Consider the following 16,168-nt stretch of genomic DNA (forward strand, 5'->3'; position numbering starts at 1 on the left):
CAGCCCAACCTGCACGGTTAAACTGGGGCTCGCAGCAGGTAGGGAAGTGACAGGAGCAGGGCGCGTTTGGGGCTGTGCAAAGAGGCAGCAGGCAGGGAAACGAGGGGCAGGGAAGGTTTGGGCAGGTTTAACCTCCTGTTAAACCTACAGTCATCCTGAGCTGGTGACACAGAGCCAAAATTCAGGAATGAAAAGCAATGGTCGGGGCAGAAGGGCTCGGTGCACTGCCTGCAGCACCAGCAGCGCTGACCCCGAGCACACGAGGTGTCAGGCAGGCTCCCAGCCCTGACCTAGCTGGAGGAGGGACACAGCTCCCCATTTTACACCGCAATGAGGCGGAAAAAGTCCCGCCTGGCTACAGGACCTCGAGGAGACGAACGCTTCTGCAGAGCCAGGTGATGCAGGGGATGCTGCTGCCAGTCCCCAGCCTGCTGGCGCTCAGTTGGAGATGCTCAGAGGGAAGGAGAAGCCAGCCTTGATGGGAACAGCCCGTGGGAAGCAACCCACCACCAGCACCCGCTGCCTGCAGCCCCTCAGGAATGGGGATTCCTTTAATCCTGCAGCCCCCAGTGCCACCAAAGGCTCCATGTGCCCACAGGGCAGCTCCCTGCAGCAGCCCGAGATACCCTAATGCCAATATTACCAAGCCCCAAACATCACAGAGCAGAAAGAGAGGATGCTACGGGGACCAAGAGCGGGACAGGGACATGTTTCAGCCTGGTCCCATATGGGAATTCGTAATATCTGCCTCTCCACTTGTCCTTCCCACCCCATGCCCTACGGAAGGGAGGGATAAAAGCCCACCAGAGGCAGCAGCAGCGCAGAGCCTGCAGGTGGGAGCTGCTGGCACCGCTTGGAGCAGGACCGTGGCTCGTTATGGGATGGACAAGGGAAAAGCAGCGCCACGAGCACCCGGGCAGGGACCGGCACTCGCCAGAGGAGCGCAGCCAGCACCACGGAGGGGGATGCTGGCTGGGAAGCCCCAGCTGATCCCGCAGAGAGATGCGGCGGGACGTGCTGGGCGCGGGGCCGAAGGAGCCTTCCCGGAGCAGCAGCCTCCCACACCAGATTAAAATTCCATAGGAATTTGCTAAACAAGCCGACTCCCTCGGCTACTGCCCGACACCCGAGGATGTTTTGCATTACCACCACGCGAGGAAAGAGGGGGGCGGGGCAGCAGACCCCTGTGCCTGGCCCCCAAAATCAGGGCTCCCCCCTGCCCCAGCCGGGGCTAAAACGGGGACAGGGAGGTTCCTGCAGCATCCCCAGCACCGGGGCCTCATCCAGCTCCGGCTGCCCCAGCACTCAGTTGCCCCCCCAGGGTTGGGGGTCAGGAAGGGGCCCCCAGGATTTCGCAGCTCTGGGCTCCCCCCTCTGGGTTTACTACATTTTTACAGCTGCTGGCTGGTTTTCTCGCCCTCCCGAGCCGGAGGTGTTGATGCTGTTCTCATTATCTTCAATTCAAAACAGAGCCAAGAAGAGGAAGAAGAAAAAAAGAGAAAAAAAAGAAATGGAAAAAAAAAAAAAAACACCTTCTTTAAGCAGAAACCCACACACCAACCCTTCCAGCCCCCTCCCTTGCCTGTTTGGAGAGGCAAAGAATTGCCAGGGACGGATTCAAAAGAAATAGTTACGGGGCGAAGGGCTGCAGAGACCCGGCCATGGGAAGTGACCACAGCCCGCATCACCTAACACGAGCCCGTGCCAGCGATTTCCTTGCTGAGAGGAGCCTACTGTGCATTTCTTACAGCCCCTGGAAGGGGCCTGAAAAGGAAATTTTGCATGGGCTGGCTTACAGGAACAAAACGTCTCAGTCCTGCAGAGGCACGGACCTCGAAGGAAAGGGAGGAGGGAATAAAAGTGAAGAGGAAGATGACGAAACGGGGCGGGCAACGTCACTTTGAGGTGCTTTCAAAGCCATCCTGCTCCCAAGTCCACCAAAAAACTGTGGGCACAGGGTGAAAGAGGGATTTTTCAGCAACCATTGGGCTCACCCTATAGAGGAGGGAGCTGGAAGAGAGGGGGATGCCATCTCCCTGGGTGAAAACACGGGAGAGCCGAGGCTGGATGCGGTTCTTCCACGGGAGTAATTAATAGGGTTGCCACAGAGATGAAGAGTCAGGAGGGTTCTGGACTGGCTATAATAAGGATTTTAATGAGAGCTAAGTGACATTTTTAAACATATGGAGCATCTGCAGCACAGCGCATCTTGAACGCCAGCCAGAGCTGAGAGCTTCAGTCCGGGCATCTATCGGGGGGAAAGCGTCCCCGAGGGCTGCTGGCGTCCTCGTGGCAGCACCTGCAGGCACCCCAGCGGCTCTGCCCGGTGGCCAGGAGCCCCAAAAAACTCGGGAAGGGCTGGGCACACCGAGGGATGCCTCTCCCAGCGCCGGACAGACCCCTGTGGGGAGGCAGAGCATCACCCCCGGGCTGCCCCACCACGAAGGATGCGTCCATCCCAGCCAGAAGGCTCGAGAAAACCCCACTTTGTGTGCCATTTCCCACCTCATCCGAGAAGTTGAGGTGAAAAAGCACGAGGCAAGGAGCTTCTTGCAGGTGTCCTGCCCTGGGATGGGGGCTTCGAGCCACCGACAGGACCTGCAGTCACAGCACCCAGTGCCCGAGGCTGTCGGGTTTCCCTACGCACTGCGCTCACGCACGGCTTTTCCCAGGAGGTTCAAAGTCCAGCCCGATCCCCAAAGCCAGCACAACAATCTCAGCCGGGGCTGTTGCACCCGGGTTCATGCAAATCACGCCTGGAAGGAGCCCTGGCTTCTCATTAACCAGGGCTCCGCCGTGGCTTTCGGCTCAACTTCCTTCCACCCAGCCAGCTCACGCTGGAGTCAGCGCCTGCCCCTCCCACACCGCACACAAAAATCTCAATTTTCTCCGAGTGGAGCCGCGATCAAAGGGAAACCACGAGCCAGGCACACCCGGGGAACATCTCCCGGGCTGCAGAAGCGGGTGCTCGATGGCGCTGTCAGGGGACGGAGCACCGCCGCCCGCACGGAGCCGCGCTTCGGAGCCTCAAACACCCAAAGCACTGCGACTCCAACCCCCTTTTTGCAATACTGAGGGTTAAAAGGCACCAAACCAGCAAGGCTGTGCTTCACCGGGTAAATCTTCTCCCAGAAAACCGCATCCAGATGTCCCAAAGAGCAAGGGGAAACCTGCACGAGGGTAGCCCTCGTGCGCCTTCCCGCGGAGGCACGAGCGAGCATCCCCCTTCGAGCATCGTCCCAGCCCCGGGGGGGGCTCCTGCAGCCCCCTCGCAGGCTTAGCTCAAGCCCTACATTTCGGCTGCAGCCAGCCGGAGCTCTTTTAACACAATTAAAGATCATCAAACCGATCGCTGCTCCAACCCCAACCTGAGCTGTTTCACAGACTCGCCCTGGTTTGAACCCCCCCCCCCCCCTCCCCTTTTTAGGGCAGGAAAGATTTTTGGTATCTAGGATTTTTCCAAGCCGCAGCGACAGGAGATGAAGATTCTCAAAACATCCGTGTTTTTTTCCATTCAGCTGCCACCATTCTTCCAATTCCTTCTGCAAAAGCTCTCCAAGGTTTGTTTTTAACCTCGGAGCGCAGCGTCCTGGGCAGCTTCGCTTTGAACCCTCCTGTGGGGAGCTGATGGGAAACAAGTCCTGGAGCTAAATTCTCAGACTCAGAGCTCAGAAAGGACTCCCAGGGCGGCAGGAGCAGGTTCTCATGGCCGGTTTTTCACGGCCTCCCAGAGCCCAGCTCCTCAGCTATGCTGGGCAAGTCGAGCGGAGCTCACGCACACCTCGGGAGAGGCGTGAGGTTTGGGTACAGCCGGAGGAAACCTCATTTTTGGAGGTGAGGAGCTGTCCCGGGGTGCAGCCAGCATGCAGGATGCACACACAACAACCAGGCTTCCAAGACACGGATAAAAAGGGAAAACAAGTCCAGGGGATGTGACAAGGAAGGCGGCTTTATCAAGGCACTGGAAGAGCCGCCAAACCAGCCTGAAACAGCACAAAACTGCTGCACCTCCCCTGCGCAGCGCTTGGAGATGAAATATTGGCAGCTCGGGGCTCCCTGGTTTTTGTTTTTTCCTCCGCAGGGGTCCAGGCAGGTCTCACCAGCCTGGAGAAGGCAGGTCCACCACGCACGGCCAGCTCTCCCCAGGCTGTTTTCCAGCCCTCGCATGTCCCCGCTGCTGTCCCCAAGCCCTGGGCATCTCTCCGCGTGCCCGCAGCGTCCCGCGGAGCCCTCGGGATGAGGGCCTTAATTAAAGGGAGCAAAGGGATTGGAAAAAAGGAGAGAGACGGGAAGAATCGCCTGCTACCTGACATCAAGAGAGGGCGTCAGCATAGCAGGGAGGAAAAATAAACCCACGGACCTGCGATTTAATCACAGGGGAAAGAGAAATTTCAAACAGGCCCAGCTCTGGCACCTCCAGCTCCCTTGCACAAGAGGTCACAGAGCAAACCTTTGCAGCAGGACGTGCTTACAGGGGGACACGCTGCTTGCGGCCCAGAGCACGCAGGCCCCACGCACCTCTCCTGGCACCGGCATGCCTGTAGGGCCGCGGGGCACAGCCCCACAGCCCTGTTATGCTCCGCAGGAAGAGCTGTGGGATGTGTCCCCAACATGGGGACAGGGCTCGGTGCTCCTTGTCCCAGCCCAGCTGGCCAAGACGGCCAGATGCTGCACACGGGGGTTTTAATCAGCATCACACCAACTCAACCCAGTTTTCAACCTTCCCCTGTGGAACATAAGAGCAAGGCAAGGGTCCCAGATAAATTCTCAGTCAAATCTATAGTACAGGATGAAAATCAGATCCCTCATCACCTCCCATGGGCCTCCAGGGACAGCCTCCCTCACCACGAGCAGGAACCACCCAGCTCAGCCAGCCCAGCGTGCGCAACGCGAGCGTGCCAAGGAACACAAAGCTGGGCGAAGACAGAATCCCTCCGAGCGTTTGCTCAGGTTTAACAAAAAACCCACGCTGCACTCCTCCTCCTCCTCCTCCTCCTCCTCCCACCCCCTCCGATAGGGCCGATGCCTTTGGATCGCAACACAAAACGTGTGCGTATCTGCTAGGAAACCTCCGGTGTCTCTCCCTCTTGCAAAAGCCACTCGAGACGGGTGCCGCTGTGCTGAGCTGGCACTTTCCCAGCCCCGGAGGCTTCGAGCTCGGTCGTTTACCTCCGGCAGCCTTCACAGCTGGAGAACGGGGTTACGGCCTCTGCTCTGCACATCCAGCGGGGAGGAGGGAGCCGCGCTGCGTGTTTGTTTGTTGCCTGTGCAGAATTCCTGCATTCCTGCCCTTGTTTACTCATCTGCTCTCGGGACGTGCTCAGACCCCACAGAGGGCTTTTGGGGCACCGCATTCCCCCACGAGCCCGGAGCTCTTGCTGGAACAGGACGAGCAGAGGGAGGAAGCGAGAAGCCAGCAAGTGAGGGATTGCAGAAGTATGTTTTCGTGGCGGTTGGGCAACCAGCTCAACCCTCTGCAGATCTGCTCTCTGCGGAGGCATTATTCCGTGCCTGGAGGTCCAGGACCCCATTAAAGAAGGCACACAGGCTGTCCCCAACTCGCCATTTCCCAGCAGCTGTGTTGCTGCACCCACGGTGCCGGGATCTCAGCCACCTCCTCGGCACAGGAGCCGTCCCACGGAGCTAGAAGAGCACCAAGAGCCAACTCTGCGTGCATTTCTTCCACAAGCTCAGCACACCGTGACCACCCTCCTTGCACGACACTTTTGGGTACGAGTACAAAGATGACGCACACAAGGGACACCGAGGCTCACCACAACAGCACAAAAGCACTGCTCATCCCCCCTAAATTCCTAAATTGCTCGGCTTGGTTGCGACCTGGTTACACCCCGGAGAAGCAAGCTTTGCCCCCAAGGGGAGCTCAACCGGCTTCTCGCATCCCTGCACGAGTCTGCAAGGCTGACTTAGCAGGCACAGGAGCTGGGAGTCGCTGTGAGGAAGGACAGGCCTTCACCACTGGGTTAACTCAATAACTTTTCAGCAATAAACCAAAAAAAAAAAAAAAGGAACTCAGGTGTGAGGAGCCTGAACTCCCCAGGGGTGCCTACCATGCACGTGTGCCAGGACAGGGCTTTGCAGAGGGACCTCTCCAGCCCCATCAGATGCTTTGCAGAGGGGGCTGAGAACCTGCATAAATCCGGACCAAAAAATAACACAAACCAACATCACCTGGCTGCAATCACCACCTCTAATGAGGTCAATGCCAGGCACCATCCCTTCGATAACCAAGACCACTGAGCAGCCAGATCCTGCCCCGAGCGCAGCCAGGACAAGCGCGCCTGCCCCGTGGCCAGCAGCACCGTGCGCCAAAAGCTCGATCGCAAGCCCCGAGCACGCCCCGCTCACCTTCCACGCAGTGCTCCACGTCCTCCAGGTTGCGCAGCGTTATCCGCATGAGGCTGGAGTTGAGCATCAGCTCGTTGCGGTGGGCCGGCCACATGTACTGCGGGGCCGGATTGACGAAGAAAATCCGCGTGTCCCCCGTCGAGACTTGGTTGTCGCAGATCAGGGGGTCCCCGAAGCCGCCGATGACCACCTTGTTGCCGCCGTCCAAGAGGATCTCGTGGGTGACGATGTCTTTGCCTTTCAGGTAGCGCCACACTCGCACCTGGGACAAGAAGGACAAGGAGAGGGTGAGAGCTCTGCGCAGCCACGACCCGAGGCGGCCGGCGCCTTCCAGCCCCGTTTGCTTCTAACCAGGCTGTCACACGATGCTCGGGAGCAGCTCGGGCTGGCAGAGCCTCCCCACAGAGCTCATTTCATTAGGCAGCCCTCTAACAGCATAAAATGTGTGGGCAAGGCTACAGCGAGCACTATTTCTGCCAGAATCGCACCCAGCGCCCCAACGCAGGCACTTGGAGCCCTCGGAAGATGGAAGGGGCGAGGAACACCCTCAGCCACATGGGTTTTTCCCAGCAAGGGACTTACTCCCCTATTCACATCAGGACACATCACTGCCTTTCAAGCCCCAGAATTCACATTTTGTTCCTGCCTCTCCTCCCCTGCTGGTACAGGGAAAGCCCTCGTGCCCAGGGACAGGCAGGATGGCTGCGCAAAGGTTTCCTGTGCCGGAGCAAAAACCTGCTGCAGAAAACTACTAAAATAAAGATGTTCTAAGCAACTTCTTCCCCTCCACTATTATTTTAGCCTCTACACCCACAATAACCATCTCGGCTGCCGCACAACCAGCTAGGGCAGGGATGCTGCTCTCCAGCAGCGGGCACTGCATGCAGCCAGGGTGGGCAAAATAATAATAATCAATCAGAACTGGTGCCCATTGCTGGTAAGGAATCCAAATCCCTAGCAGGAGGCTCTCTCCTGGGCTGGGTGCTTGCAGACTCAGCTCGCCTGCCCCCGTGCATCGCCTCTGACTCGAGCCCTGTCCCCAGGGCCCCCGAGGCAGGTCCCCAGGCAGCACACAGGTCTCAGCCAGAGGGATCCCCCTCCACTCCCAGGGGATCTTCTGGCTCCAGCAAGGCACCGGTGGTTTGGGAAGACAAAAGGCAGAGGGAATAACGCTCCGTATAGAAATGGCAAAGGAGATTTATTTTGTTATAAGTGACTGAAGACAACCTGCGCGTTAGCAGACCGGAATTGCTAAAATACACAGAGGAATTGGCAGTAGGAGCCGGCTTCCCCTAAATCATCCAAATTTCTGGAAGAAAAAAAAAAAATCGGTCCTGGCCACAAGAGTCGGTCCCTCCCTCCCTCTCTTCAGCTCCCAGGACAGCCTCCCTGGACCTCCACCAGGCACAGACCTCCCCATTGCCCCAAAAGGGAGCTGTGCAAAAATCTGCTGGCCAGCCCCGCTCCAGCACCACGCTGCCCCCAAAAACACCCACAGAGGATGAAAGCAGCAGCCCTAAAATGAAAGATTTATTGCTCACGTAATAACAGACATATCCCCAGCCATCCCTGACGGGCCAGAAAGCCTCGACATGCTCGGGGCGTGCTTTATCTCCCCCTCCACCAGCACCTCCACCAGCTCCAGGGCCCCGTCCCCTGCATTCTCCAGCCATCTCCGCTGCCCAGAGAGCACTTCAGCACCCCGTGCCAAGCACCGAGGCGGCCGGGGAAGCGGAGGATCGGCGATAAGGAGGCTCTTGAGCCTCCCTCTGGAAGAAGCACGCAGGTGTGTGCCCTAGGAGTGCAACCACAAAGGGAACGCAGGGAGCAGAGGCGATGTTGCGGGCAGGTCTCTCCCACCCCAGGGGACACCAGGGTGGCAGCGGTCAGCTGTTCACGCTGCAGACCCTATTCTTGCCATATTTCAGTTCTGTGGCTTGCTGCAGATGAGGAGGAGAGCACAGAGCAGACATTATCCCCCTCCAGAATGAGCCATTCTTGCAGCTCTCCGTGACCGCAGCTTGCTGGCCCCTGCCCCGCGCGGCCCTTCGCGCGCATTGTGCTCCCCTACAGACTTCTTTGGGGCTGTTCAGAGGGAAAAAAAGACTCTCACTCCCTGCCAGATGCCTCCATCCCATTACTCAGTGACTACAGAACATGCACACAAAAATCCAACACTGCAGGGTTCAGACATGAGGGCTACAAAAAAAGCGTTGGGGTTTGGGGGAACGTGAGTCTCATGAGCTTTAATGGATCTTGCAACTTTCTGAAGATGTAAGTCCAGAATTTCAGGGGGACAAGCTCAGCACTACCTCAGTCCCAAGCAGGAGGCTTCAGGGGCCGTGGACATCAAGATCTGTCCCCACGGGACCAGGAGGCACACGGTGAGGCTCGCAGGAGGTGCTGTACCCATGCGCTCGTGCACAGCTACCTCCAAGCAAGAAGGGAACCAGCTCCCCTCGGACCTAAGGGCTAAGCAATGCCCCAACAACCAAAGGACGAGGAATAACTCATCGTCAGGCTGTCATCCTGCCCCACAGAGCCCAAACTTGGGGTGAGACGAGCCGGGGAAGCAACGCCTCCTGAAGCTACCCCCCGACAGCCAAGCGCCGCGCACAGCCCCGGCACCCATGGCTCTGGTCTCGGCGCCGGCAGCCGAGCAGCAACCAGAGGGAGCTTCAGCTGGCGAGGGAGGGTGGCTGTGACAGGCAACTTCCCTCCCTCCTATCTCCTGGGAACCCCAGCGCTCACACCGAGACACCTGCTCCCCGCGGCACCGAGGAGCCCCTTTGGGGACACCCGCCTGCAGGGCGCCCCGGGGTGCTGAGCGCCACGAACCCCATCCTGCACGGCTCTGCTGCGAGCCTCCTGCCTCGCCGGCACTGCTGGCAGCTCCCCGGGGTGCTGCTTCTCCCCGCAGTCAAGTCAAGACACCTTCCTTCGGCAGCACCGGCCCCACCTCCTCTTCCTTCGGCAGCGGCCCCGCAGGGCGAGCGCTCAGGCTGCAACAAGGTGAGGTGCGGGAGCAGCCGGGGCAAATAAAAAATAAAAAATAAAAAAAATAAAAAACAGAACACAAAGGGAACAAAAGGGTTGGGGGGGAAAAAATTAAAAAAAAAAATCAAGAGAGGCAGGCAGGGAGAGCACCCCGAGGGTCCTGCTGGAAGGTAGCGGTCGGGGCATTTTCACAGTTAGGTCTTTGGGGGAAGAATGGCTGAAGCCTAGCCCCTCTCCTGAAGCAGATGGTAATTTGAGTTAATTAGCAGGGCTGTTGTAGTCATAGCTCGCAGAGCCAGGCCACAGCATTCACAAGCAACATCAGAGTCCACCAGCTTTCTCCCCACCCTCATCCTCTATAATGAATGGCCGGGAAGGCACCAAAGACCGAGCGATTACCTGTAGGGCATCCCATTCATCACCACGCACAATTAAGACCTTGTTACTGGTGACTCACTGGCTACAGCACGGATGGGGGAAGAAAAGGGAGCGAGAAAGAGAAAAAAAAATAAAATAAAAATCAGGAGCCTGGTTGCCGAAGGTCCCTTCCCCATGGCAGCCTCGCTCACTCTTTCACCACGGAGCGCATAAAACACTGGATTAAGGCTGTTTTACAAGGCTCCTGGCAGCTGCGGGAAGGTGCAGCGAGAACAGTGAGGACTTTATTTAGGCAGAACCTCGCAGAAGTAGGTTTTAAGTGCGGTGCAAACCCGGAGAGTACAAGCATTTTCCAGCACACCACGGGAGTCCGGCGCAGCGGGGAACGGGACCACCTGCACGGGCAGTGCTGGGAAGATGCTTTAGGAACACAAACCTTGGGCTCGTGGGGTACCCAGGAAGGTGAGCAGAGCCCTCAGAAGAGGGCAGACACTTGGGTCAGAGTAGGAAAGGTCGCCAGGAGACCTCAGCAGCCCTCTCTGCAGGAGTTCGTAGAGCACCAAGCCTGCCTCCCCCAGCCCTTTCCACCGCTCTCCCCCAAAACGTGGGCTCCATTGTTCGGAACAGGATCCACATCCTTCCCACCGCTTCCTATAGCACGTATAGAACCTGCATCTGTCCTATAAATAGGAGCTCCCTCCAGAAATATCAGGTCAGAGCAGAACAAGGCACGGCACAGGGCTCAGGAGCAGGGAAGGACAATGCCGGCAGCAGGCTGCAAATAGGCTGAGCAGAGCGGAAAAAAATAAAAAGTCCAGGGCCCCAGCAAGGAGCAAAGCCCTCGTTCCCAAGCCAAATCCATCCCTGGGCGAAGGGGCACATCAGCATCACTTTGAGGAAGAGGAGACTGAGAAAACTCCTAATTATGAACCCCTCCAGTAGCACCGAGCGGCTGGTAGCTATTTCAGGGTGTTCCTCTCCCATTAGCCTCCCATTTCTAACGCGCTCCGTCTTCAGATATCAAAGGCCCCGGCGGGGAGGGTTTCGGGTTTAGCTGGGGAGAACAATGCAGGGCTGCAGCACGCAGCCACCCGCGGACCACCCAGCACCAGCAACACTTCTGGGGGTGGGCTCGGGGCAACTCCTCCCGCACACTTGGCCCTCGCGCTTCCCGTGCAGATAAGGAACCCGTCGGGAGATAAGCGCGGCATTCGGAGGCAACCTCGGGGTGTAAGGAGCAGCGAGCAGGGGGTTGGAGGGGGAAGCACACACGTGTCTTCTCGCCAGCAGGATCGCTTCTGCGCCTTGACTCATTCTGGCTCAGCAAAGCGCCGGGGTCAGGGCAGGAGCCAGCGGCCAGGTTTAATGCCGAAAGCGCCCCTTTTGGGGTCAAGGTGCTGTGTAAGAAGCAGAGCCAGCTGTCAGCCCTCGAATCCACAGCAATTCCCAATGCCTGGGGAGATCTTAAAGTAAAAACAGGGTTTTGCTGCTGCAGAACTACTCCTTCACCAGTCACGGGCGTCACGCAGCCAGCAGAGATTTTGATTTATCCCTTTTCAGGTCCTTACGACACCTCAAACCCCATTTCTTTCCAAACCCTCTATGCACACCACGTAAAGGTCCCTGGAGAGGAGCACCGCAGCCAGGCGTTACGGAAGTTGCAGTAAATGCCACCGGGATGGGACGGGCGCTGCCACGGATGACAGGAGATAAGGCTCTCCTCCTTTCGGTTTCTTTTTAAGGACTGGAAAGAAACCTTAGGGGAAGGTTTTGGCCTTCAGGAGCTGCCACAACCTAATTCAGAAGAAGGGCCCTACAGTTAACCCTGGAGTAAGTGGCACAAACCTCCGCAGCGTCACTTGGGACAGCTCAGGGAGAGATGAGCAGGAAAATATCTTCCCGAGCTGAGCAATGCCGCCTGGGTTTCAAATAAAGCCCCTCACACACCAGGTTCCTCTCCCTGCGGTGCTCCCACTTGTATTTGATGGCACCCTCCTAGAGGCAGGGCTGCCGAGCAAGCAGCTTTACCACCACAGGAGCACGGACAAAACATTTTTCCCAACCCAAAGCCCGCGTGGATGAAGCGTGGATTTTATACCAGCTAGGAGGAAAGGACCGCTTTTTTTAGATGAACACCTCCCGCCTCGCACCACAGCCCTGCCCCAGCATCAGGCGGCCCGCGCCCAGCCATATGTGCCCCAAGCTGCCACAGGACGACACCGGCTGCTCGCAGCAGCTTATTAGTTTTCCACGTAGCGCCCAGGATGTGCCAGACACGCCGCAAACATACGGTCCCTGCACCAGCCCGGAGGGGCTGCGATCTAATTTACGCGAGCAGGGTACAGATTGTACCCTCCGGTAGCGCGAGGGGCAGAGCAGGGGAAGCAGGCGTGGAGCAGCAGGCACCAGCTGGACAGATGGGAGCTTTTCCACTAGTTTATAGGGCCGAGAGGTCCTCCAGAAGTGAGGACAGCCCCACGGTTCTAATTAAGGCCAATCAGACCTTTCCCACCAGCGCGCTGCTGGGCATCACCAAAGGCCCCCTGCAGCACCAGCACCCGCCGGGGACCTCAGCCTGCTTTAGGATGGGGAAAAAGGGATTGGGAGAAGAGGCGAGCGAGGCGGCAGCGAGTCCTCGCAGGCAGGATTCCTGCCCTGGGAAGGGTTAAGCCAGCCAGCACGTTTTCTGACAACCAGGCGGATGGTATTTCAGGTTGCTCAGTACTTCACCGTCTCGCAGCTTGGGGGGGGGGGGGGGGGGGGGGGGGGAAACCGTAGCCAGAGGCCAGATTCGTAGTTAAACAATAGCTCGAGCTAGAGGAACTCAAGATGCTGTTAAAGTAAACAGGGAGCTGCGGCTGCAGCCAGCGAGCGGCTCCGAGCACCCTCCTCAGCACCCGGAGCCCTCCCGAAGCGGAAAGTTGGGAATCGGCTCGGCACGGCGCAAAGCGGGGAAATGCCCATAAAAAGCAACCTCCAGAGATTCCCCTCGAACCGGCCGGCGGAGCAGCGACGGGGCGAGCCTCCGCAGTCTAAAAATACCTAATTACCCACCAAAGCCTCCCATTCCGACGATAAAAACCACACGCGCCAGCGGGCGGCGGGGCGCGAAGTTTCCCCTGCGCCCAAGCTGGGGCGCGCCCCCACCCTCCCCCCCCCCCCGACCCCATAGGAGCCCCCCCACCCCCGGCCCCCCTCACCTTGCAGGAATAGGTGTGGTGCACCGGGTCCACGTTCATGATCTCCTCCACCGTGCCCGTGAGCACCACGTTGGCCTCCTCCTCCCTGCGCTCCAGCTCCCGCTCGGGGCAGCTCGCCCCGCCGCCGCCCAGCGCCAGCCCCAGCGCCAGCAGCGCCAGGGCTCCGGCCGCCCCTCGCCCCCCCATCGCCCCCCCCCCCCCCCCCCCCCCCCCCAAAAAAAAAAAAAAAAAAAAAAAAAAAAAAAAACACCCTGCCCCCGGCACGGCCAGACAAAGCGGGGCCGCTCGCAGGCAGGGCTGGAGCGAGAAAAAGGGGGTTACTTTTGTTCCAGGAGGTGGAAAGGAGGAAAGAAAGAGAGGGAGGGAGGCGGGGAGGGGGAAGGAGGAAAATCCCAAGAGGAGGAGGAGGAGGAGGAGGAGGAGGAGGAGAAGGAGGAGGAGATATCTCTCTCTCTCTCTCTCTCTCTCTCTCTCTTCCCCCCAAGCCGCGGCCGGGGAGAAATGCTCTGTCCCCTGCCTTGCCCCTGTAAGAAAGCCTGGAGATTTGCATGCAATCTGAATTGCTGATAAGGGGGGAGAGGGAAGGGGGGAGAGGGGAGGGAGGGAGGGAGCCGCCGGGAGCGCGGAGCCGCCGGGAGCGCGCCACCCCCAGGCGAGGGAGCTGCCGGCAGGTTAATGGATAATCGGCACGGCGACGTGAGGAGACTTTTAAAGGTGCAGGGAGCCCGGCACACAGCCTGCCGCCCCCCCGGCAGAGCCCCCCCGGCGGCGTCCCCCTCCCCTGGGCAGCCGCGCTGGGGCGCGCAGGGCTGGAGAGCTGCGGGGCGGGGGGGGGGGGGGACCCCGCTTCCAACCCTCCCGCACCTCGGGCACTGCAGGGGGCTCGCTCCCGGGGTGCCCCCCCCGACACTTTTCCGCATGGGGAAACTGAGGCTCGGCTGGTATCCCCCGGGGAGCCCCGGAGGTGCCGCTGCCACCGGCCGCAGGCGGTGCCGGATCCTGGGGCTTGGTCCCCTGGGGGGGGGGGGTGGGCAGCAGCTCGGGGCTGCCCCCAAAGCACCCTGACCTTCTGCCCCCGGCCTCCCCCAGGGAGCGGAGGGCAATTTTTCCAGATGTCGTGGGCGATTACCGCCGCTGTGAAATGAAAAGTTAAGTGGCACCAGGGGAGGGATATTGTTTCGCCCCTCTATAAATTAGCCGGCCCCCGGAGGCGTTTTTACAAGGCTGTTTTCCTCGGCGGCCCCAAACAAGTCGTGTTTGTGATCTGGGGCCGAGCAGGTGGAGTTTGGCCACGCTAGGGCCACGAAGCTGGTGCAGGACACGGTGTGTGCCCCGATGTCCCTCTTGGTTGGGCACCTTTCTCCGCGCACAGCATCCTCTGAGCTTTGGGGATGGCTCCTTGTGCTGTTTGCCCCCGCGGCCGGGTATGTGCCAATCCTTTTTCTTCTCTCCTCTGGAACATAAACACAAATTAACTCAAAGATAGGAACAAATGAATCATATTGAGTGCTCAAAATGCTGTCCAAGCCTACCTTCTCCCCTGGAGAGAACAAAACACCAGAGCTCCCATAAATCTGTCTGGAGATAGCACAAGTGCTGTGCTTTTACACGGGAGGCATACCGTATATCCTCTGCCTCAAACCACGCACTTCACATCTCAGCACTGCCTTCGGTCCCAGCACGCGGGCTGTCCTCCCAAACCCCTCCCAGGTTCCCTTTGCCCAAAACCTCAATTTCTGTCCCATAAAACTGAGCCGACACTTCGACACCTAAGGAAGGCCGCGAGTGCAGAAGCGTGCCGTGCTTTATCGCTTCGGCAAGGACTTCAGAGCCATGATTTTTGGAAGAAAGTGGCCTACGACGTATGTAGGTCTTCAGGAAATGCGGTTTTCAGGAAACGTGTGGTTATTTTCTGAGGGGCACGGCACCAGTGCTCAGCACCGAGACCCCACTGTAAGCCAAAAGCAGCACGGAGGCCAAACGACTCCGTGACTGCGCTGCTGCTGCTCTAAACTCGACAAGCAACCAGCTAGAAATATTTCCCTGCCTGGCAGATTATTTTTGCTATTTTAATTATTAATTTTTATTGTCTTCCTCACGCGCCGCTCGGCAGTAAATCGCAGAAACCACCCCAGCTCCAGGTGGAAGAAACCAGCCGCGGCACTGCGCTGCCACACTTCGCCGAGCGGGGAGAGAGGGGAAGAATTATTTACGCTTTGTTTGTATTATTTGCTGTTTGCTGGCTCCCTCCTAGCCCCACCCCGCCATCTGCTTTCAGAGCTGTGAAGAGAAAAATGGATTTAACAAGCTTTTCTGGTGCGTTTGCCCCTCTGCGGTCGGCTCTTTCAAGTGGATCTCCTCGAGCTCGTGGGCTTTCGGGTGGAGTTGCCACGCAAGCCACCCCAGGACCTCCTCTGTCCTGTAAATACACAGTTTTAATGAGGTCCATAGGTAGAAGTGAGCTCGTCTTTTTGAAGGACAGCTCCAGGATCCCAGGGGAAGAGCACCCGTGGTGGGAGCACCCCTCGCAGCCCCTCTGCTCCCCCCTTTTTCTGCTCCCCCCCCCCGGCACTGAAGCCTCGCACGGCCGAGAGGAGAGATCGGCCAAGCAACTGTGGGAAAACTGAAACAAAATATTTGGCAAATCAATGCACAAGATAAATAAACCGTGCGACTGACAAAAGTAAATAAATCACTGGGGTTTGTCCGGGCTCTTTACAAGACAGCTATTGTAAACCTGGGGCTTGCAAAAACTTCATTGAGCCGATCTTACGACTGAGGTATCACATTCAGCCTCTGAAATAGCAAGAGATCTTGGAAAACTGGCAGGGACTCAATGCCATGTTTGCTGCCTGACACCTCGGCGTGCATTTGCATTGTATTTCCCCGGTTTTCTTGCAGGAGGGGCCTCGAGCAGCGAGGGAGAGGAGAACAAAGCAAAGCAAAGTGCCGTGATGCTCCCAGTCCAGTGGTTACGGAGGCCAGCAGTTTTGTAAAAACCCCTGGTGTTCCAAGACCATTGCTAGCACCAGATGAATGTACAAACTCTGACCTTTATTCACCTGTTTAGCTTCCAGCCCTGGTGATGTCCACGGATTTTCTCAGGCATTTAAAGTTAAGTGCCTGGGTACGGCTCTGCCTGATCAGGGCTTCTCCCTCCAGCAGCAGCAGCTGTCACATTGGAGACAGGACTGTAATTTTTCAGTGTCCTTTGAAGATTTTTCCAA

At 58.1% G+C, this 16,168-nt stretch overlaps 1 protein-coding gene across 5 annotated transcripts in view; it reads right to left on the minus strand.

Annotated features, from left to right (window-relative positions):
* Positions 1–13,151, minus strand: part of AGRN (agrin) — an 81,350-nt gene extending 68,199 nt beyond the window's left edge. For all 5 annotated transcript variants that reach the window (XM_040533438.1, XM_040533440.1, XM_040533437.1 and 2 more), the window contains exons 1-2: positions 12,942–13,151; positions 6,367–6,628 (exon numbers count right to left, since the gene is read on the minus strand). In XM_040533438.1, coding sequence (XP_040389372.1) covers positions 6,367–6,628; positions 12,942–13,127 — 448 coding nt within the window. In that variant the 5' untranslated portion in view covers positions 13,128–13,151. The remainder of the gene's footprint in view (positions 1–6,366; positions 6,629–12,941) is intronic.
* Between the last annotated feature and the right edge of the window lie 3,017 nt (positions 13,152–16,168).

This window comes from Cygnus olor, chromosome 21 (genome assembly GCF_009769625.2).
Source record: "Cygnus olor isolate bCygOlo1 chromosome 21, bCygOlo1.pri.v2, whole genome shotgun sequence".
Taxonomy (NCBI): Eukaryota; Metazoa; Chordata; class Aves; order Anseriformes; family Anatidae; genus Cygnus; species Cygnus olor.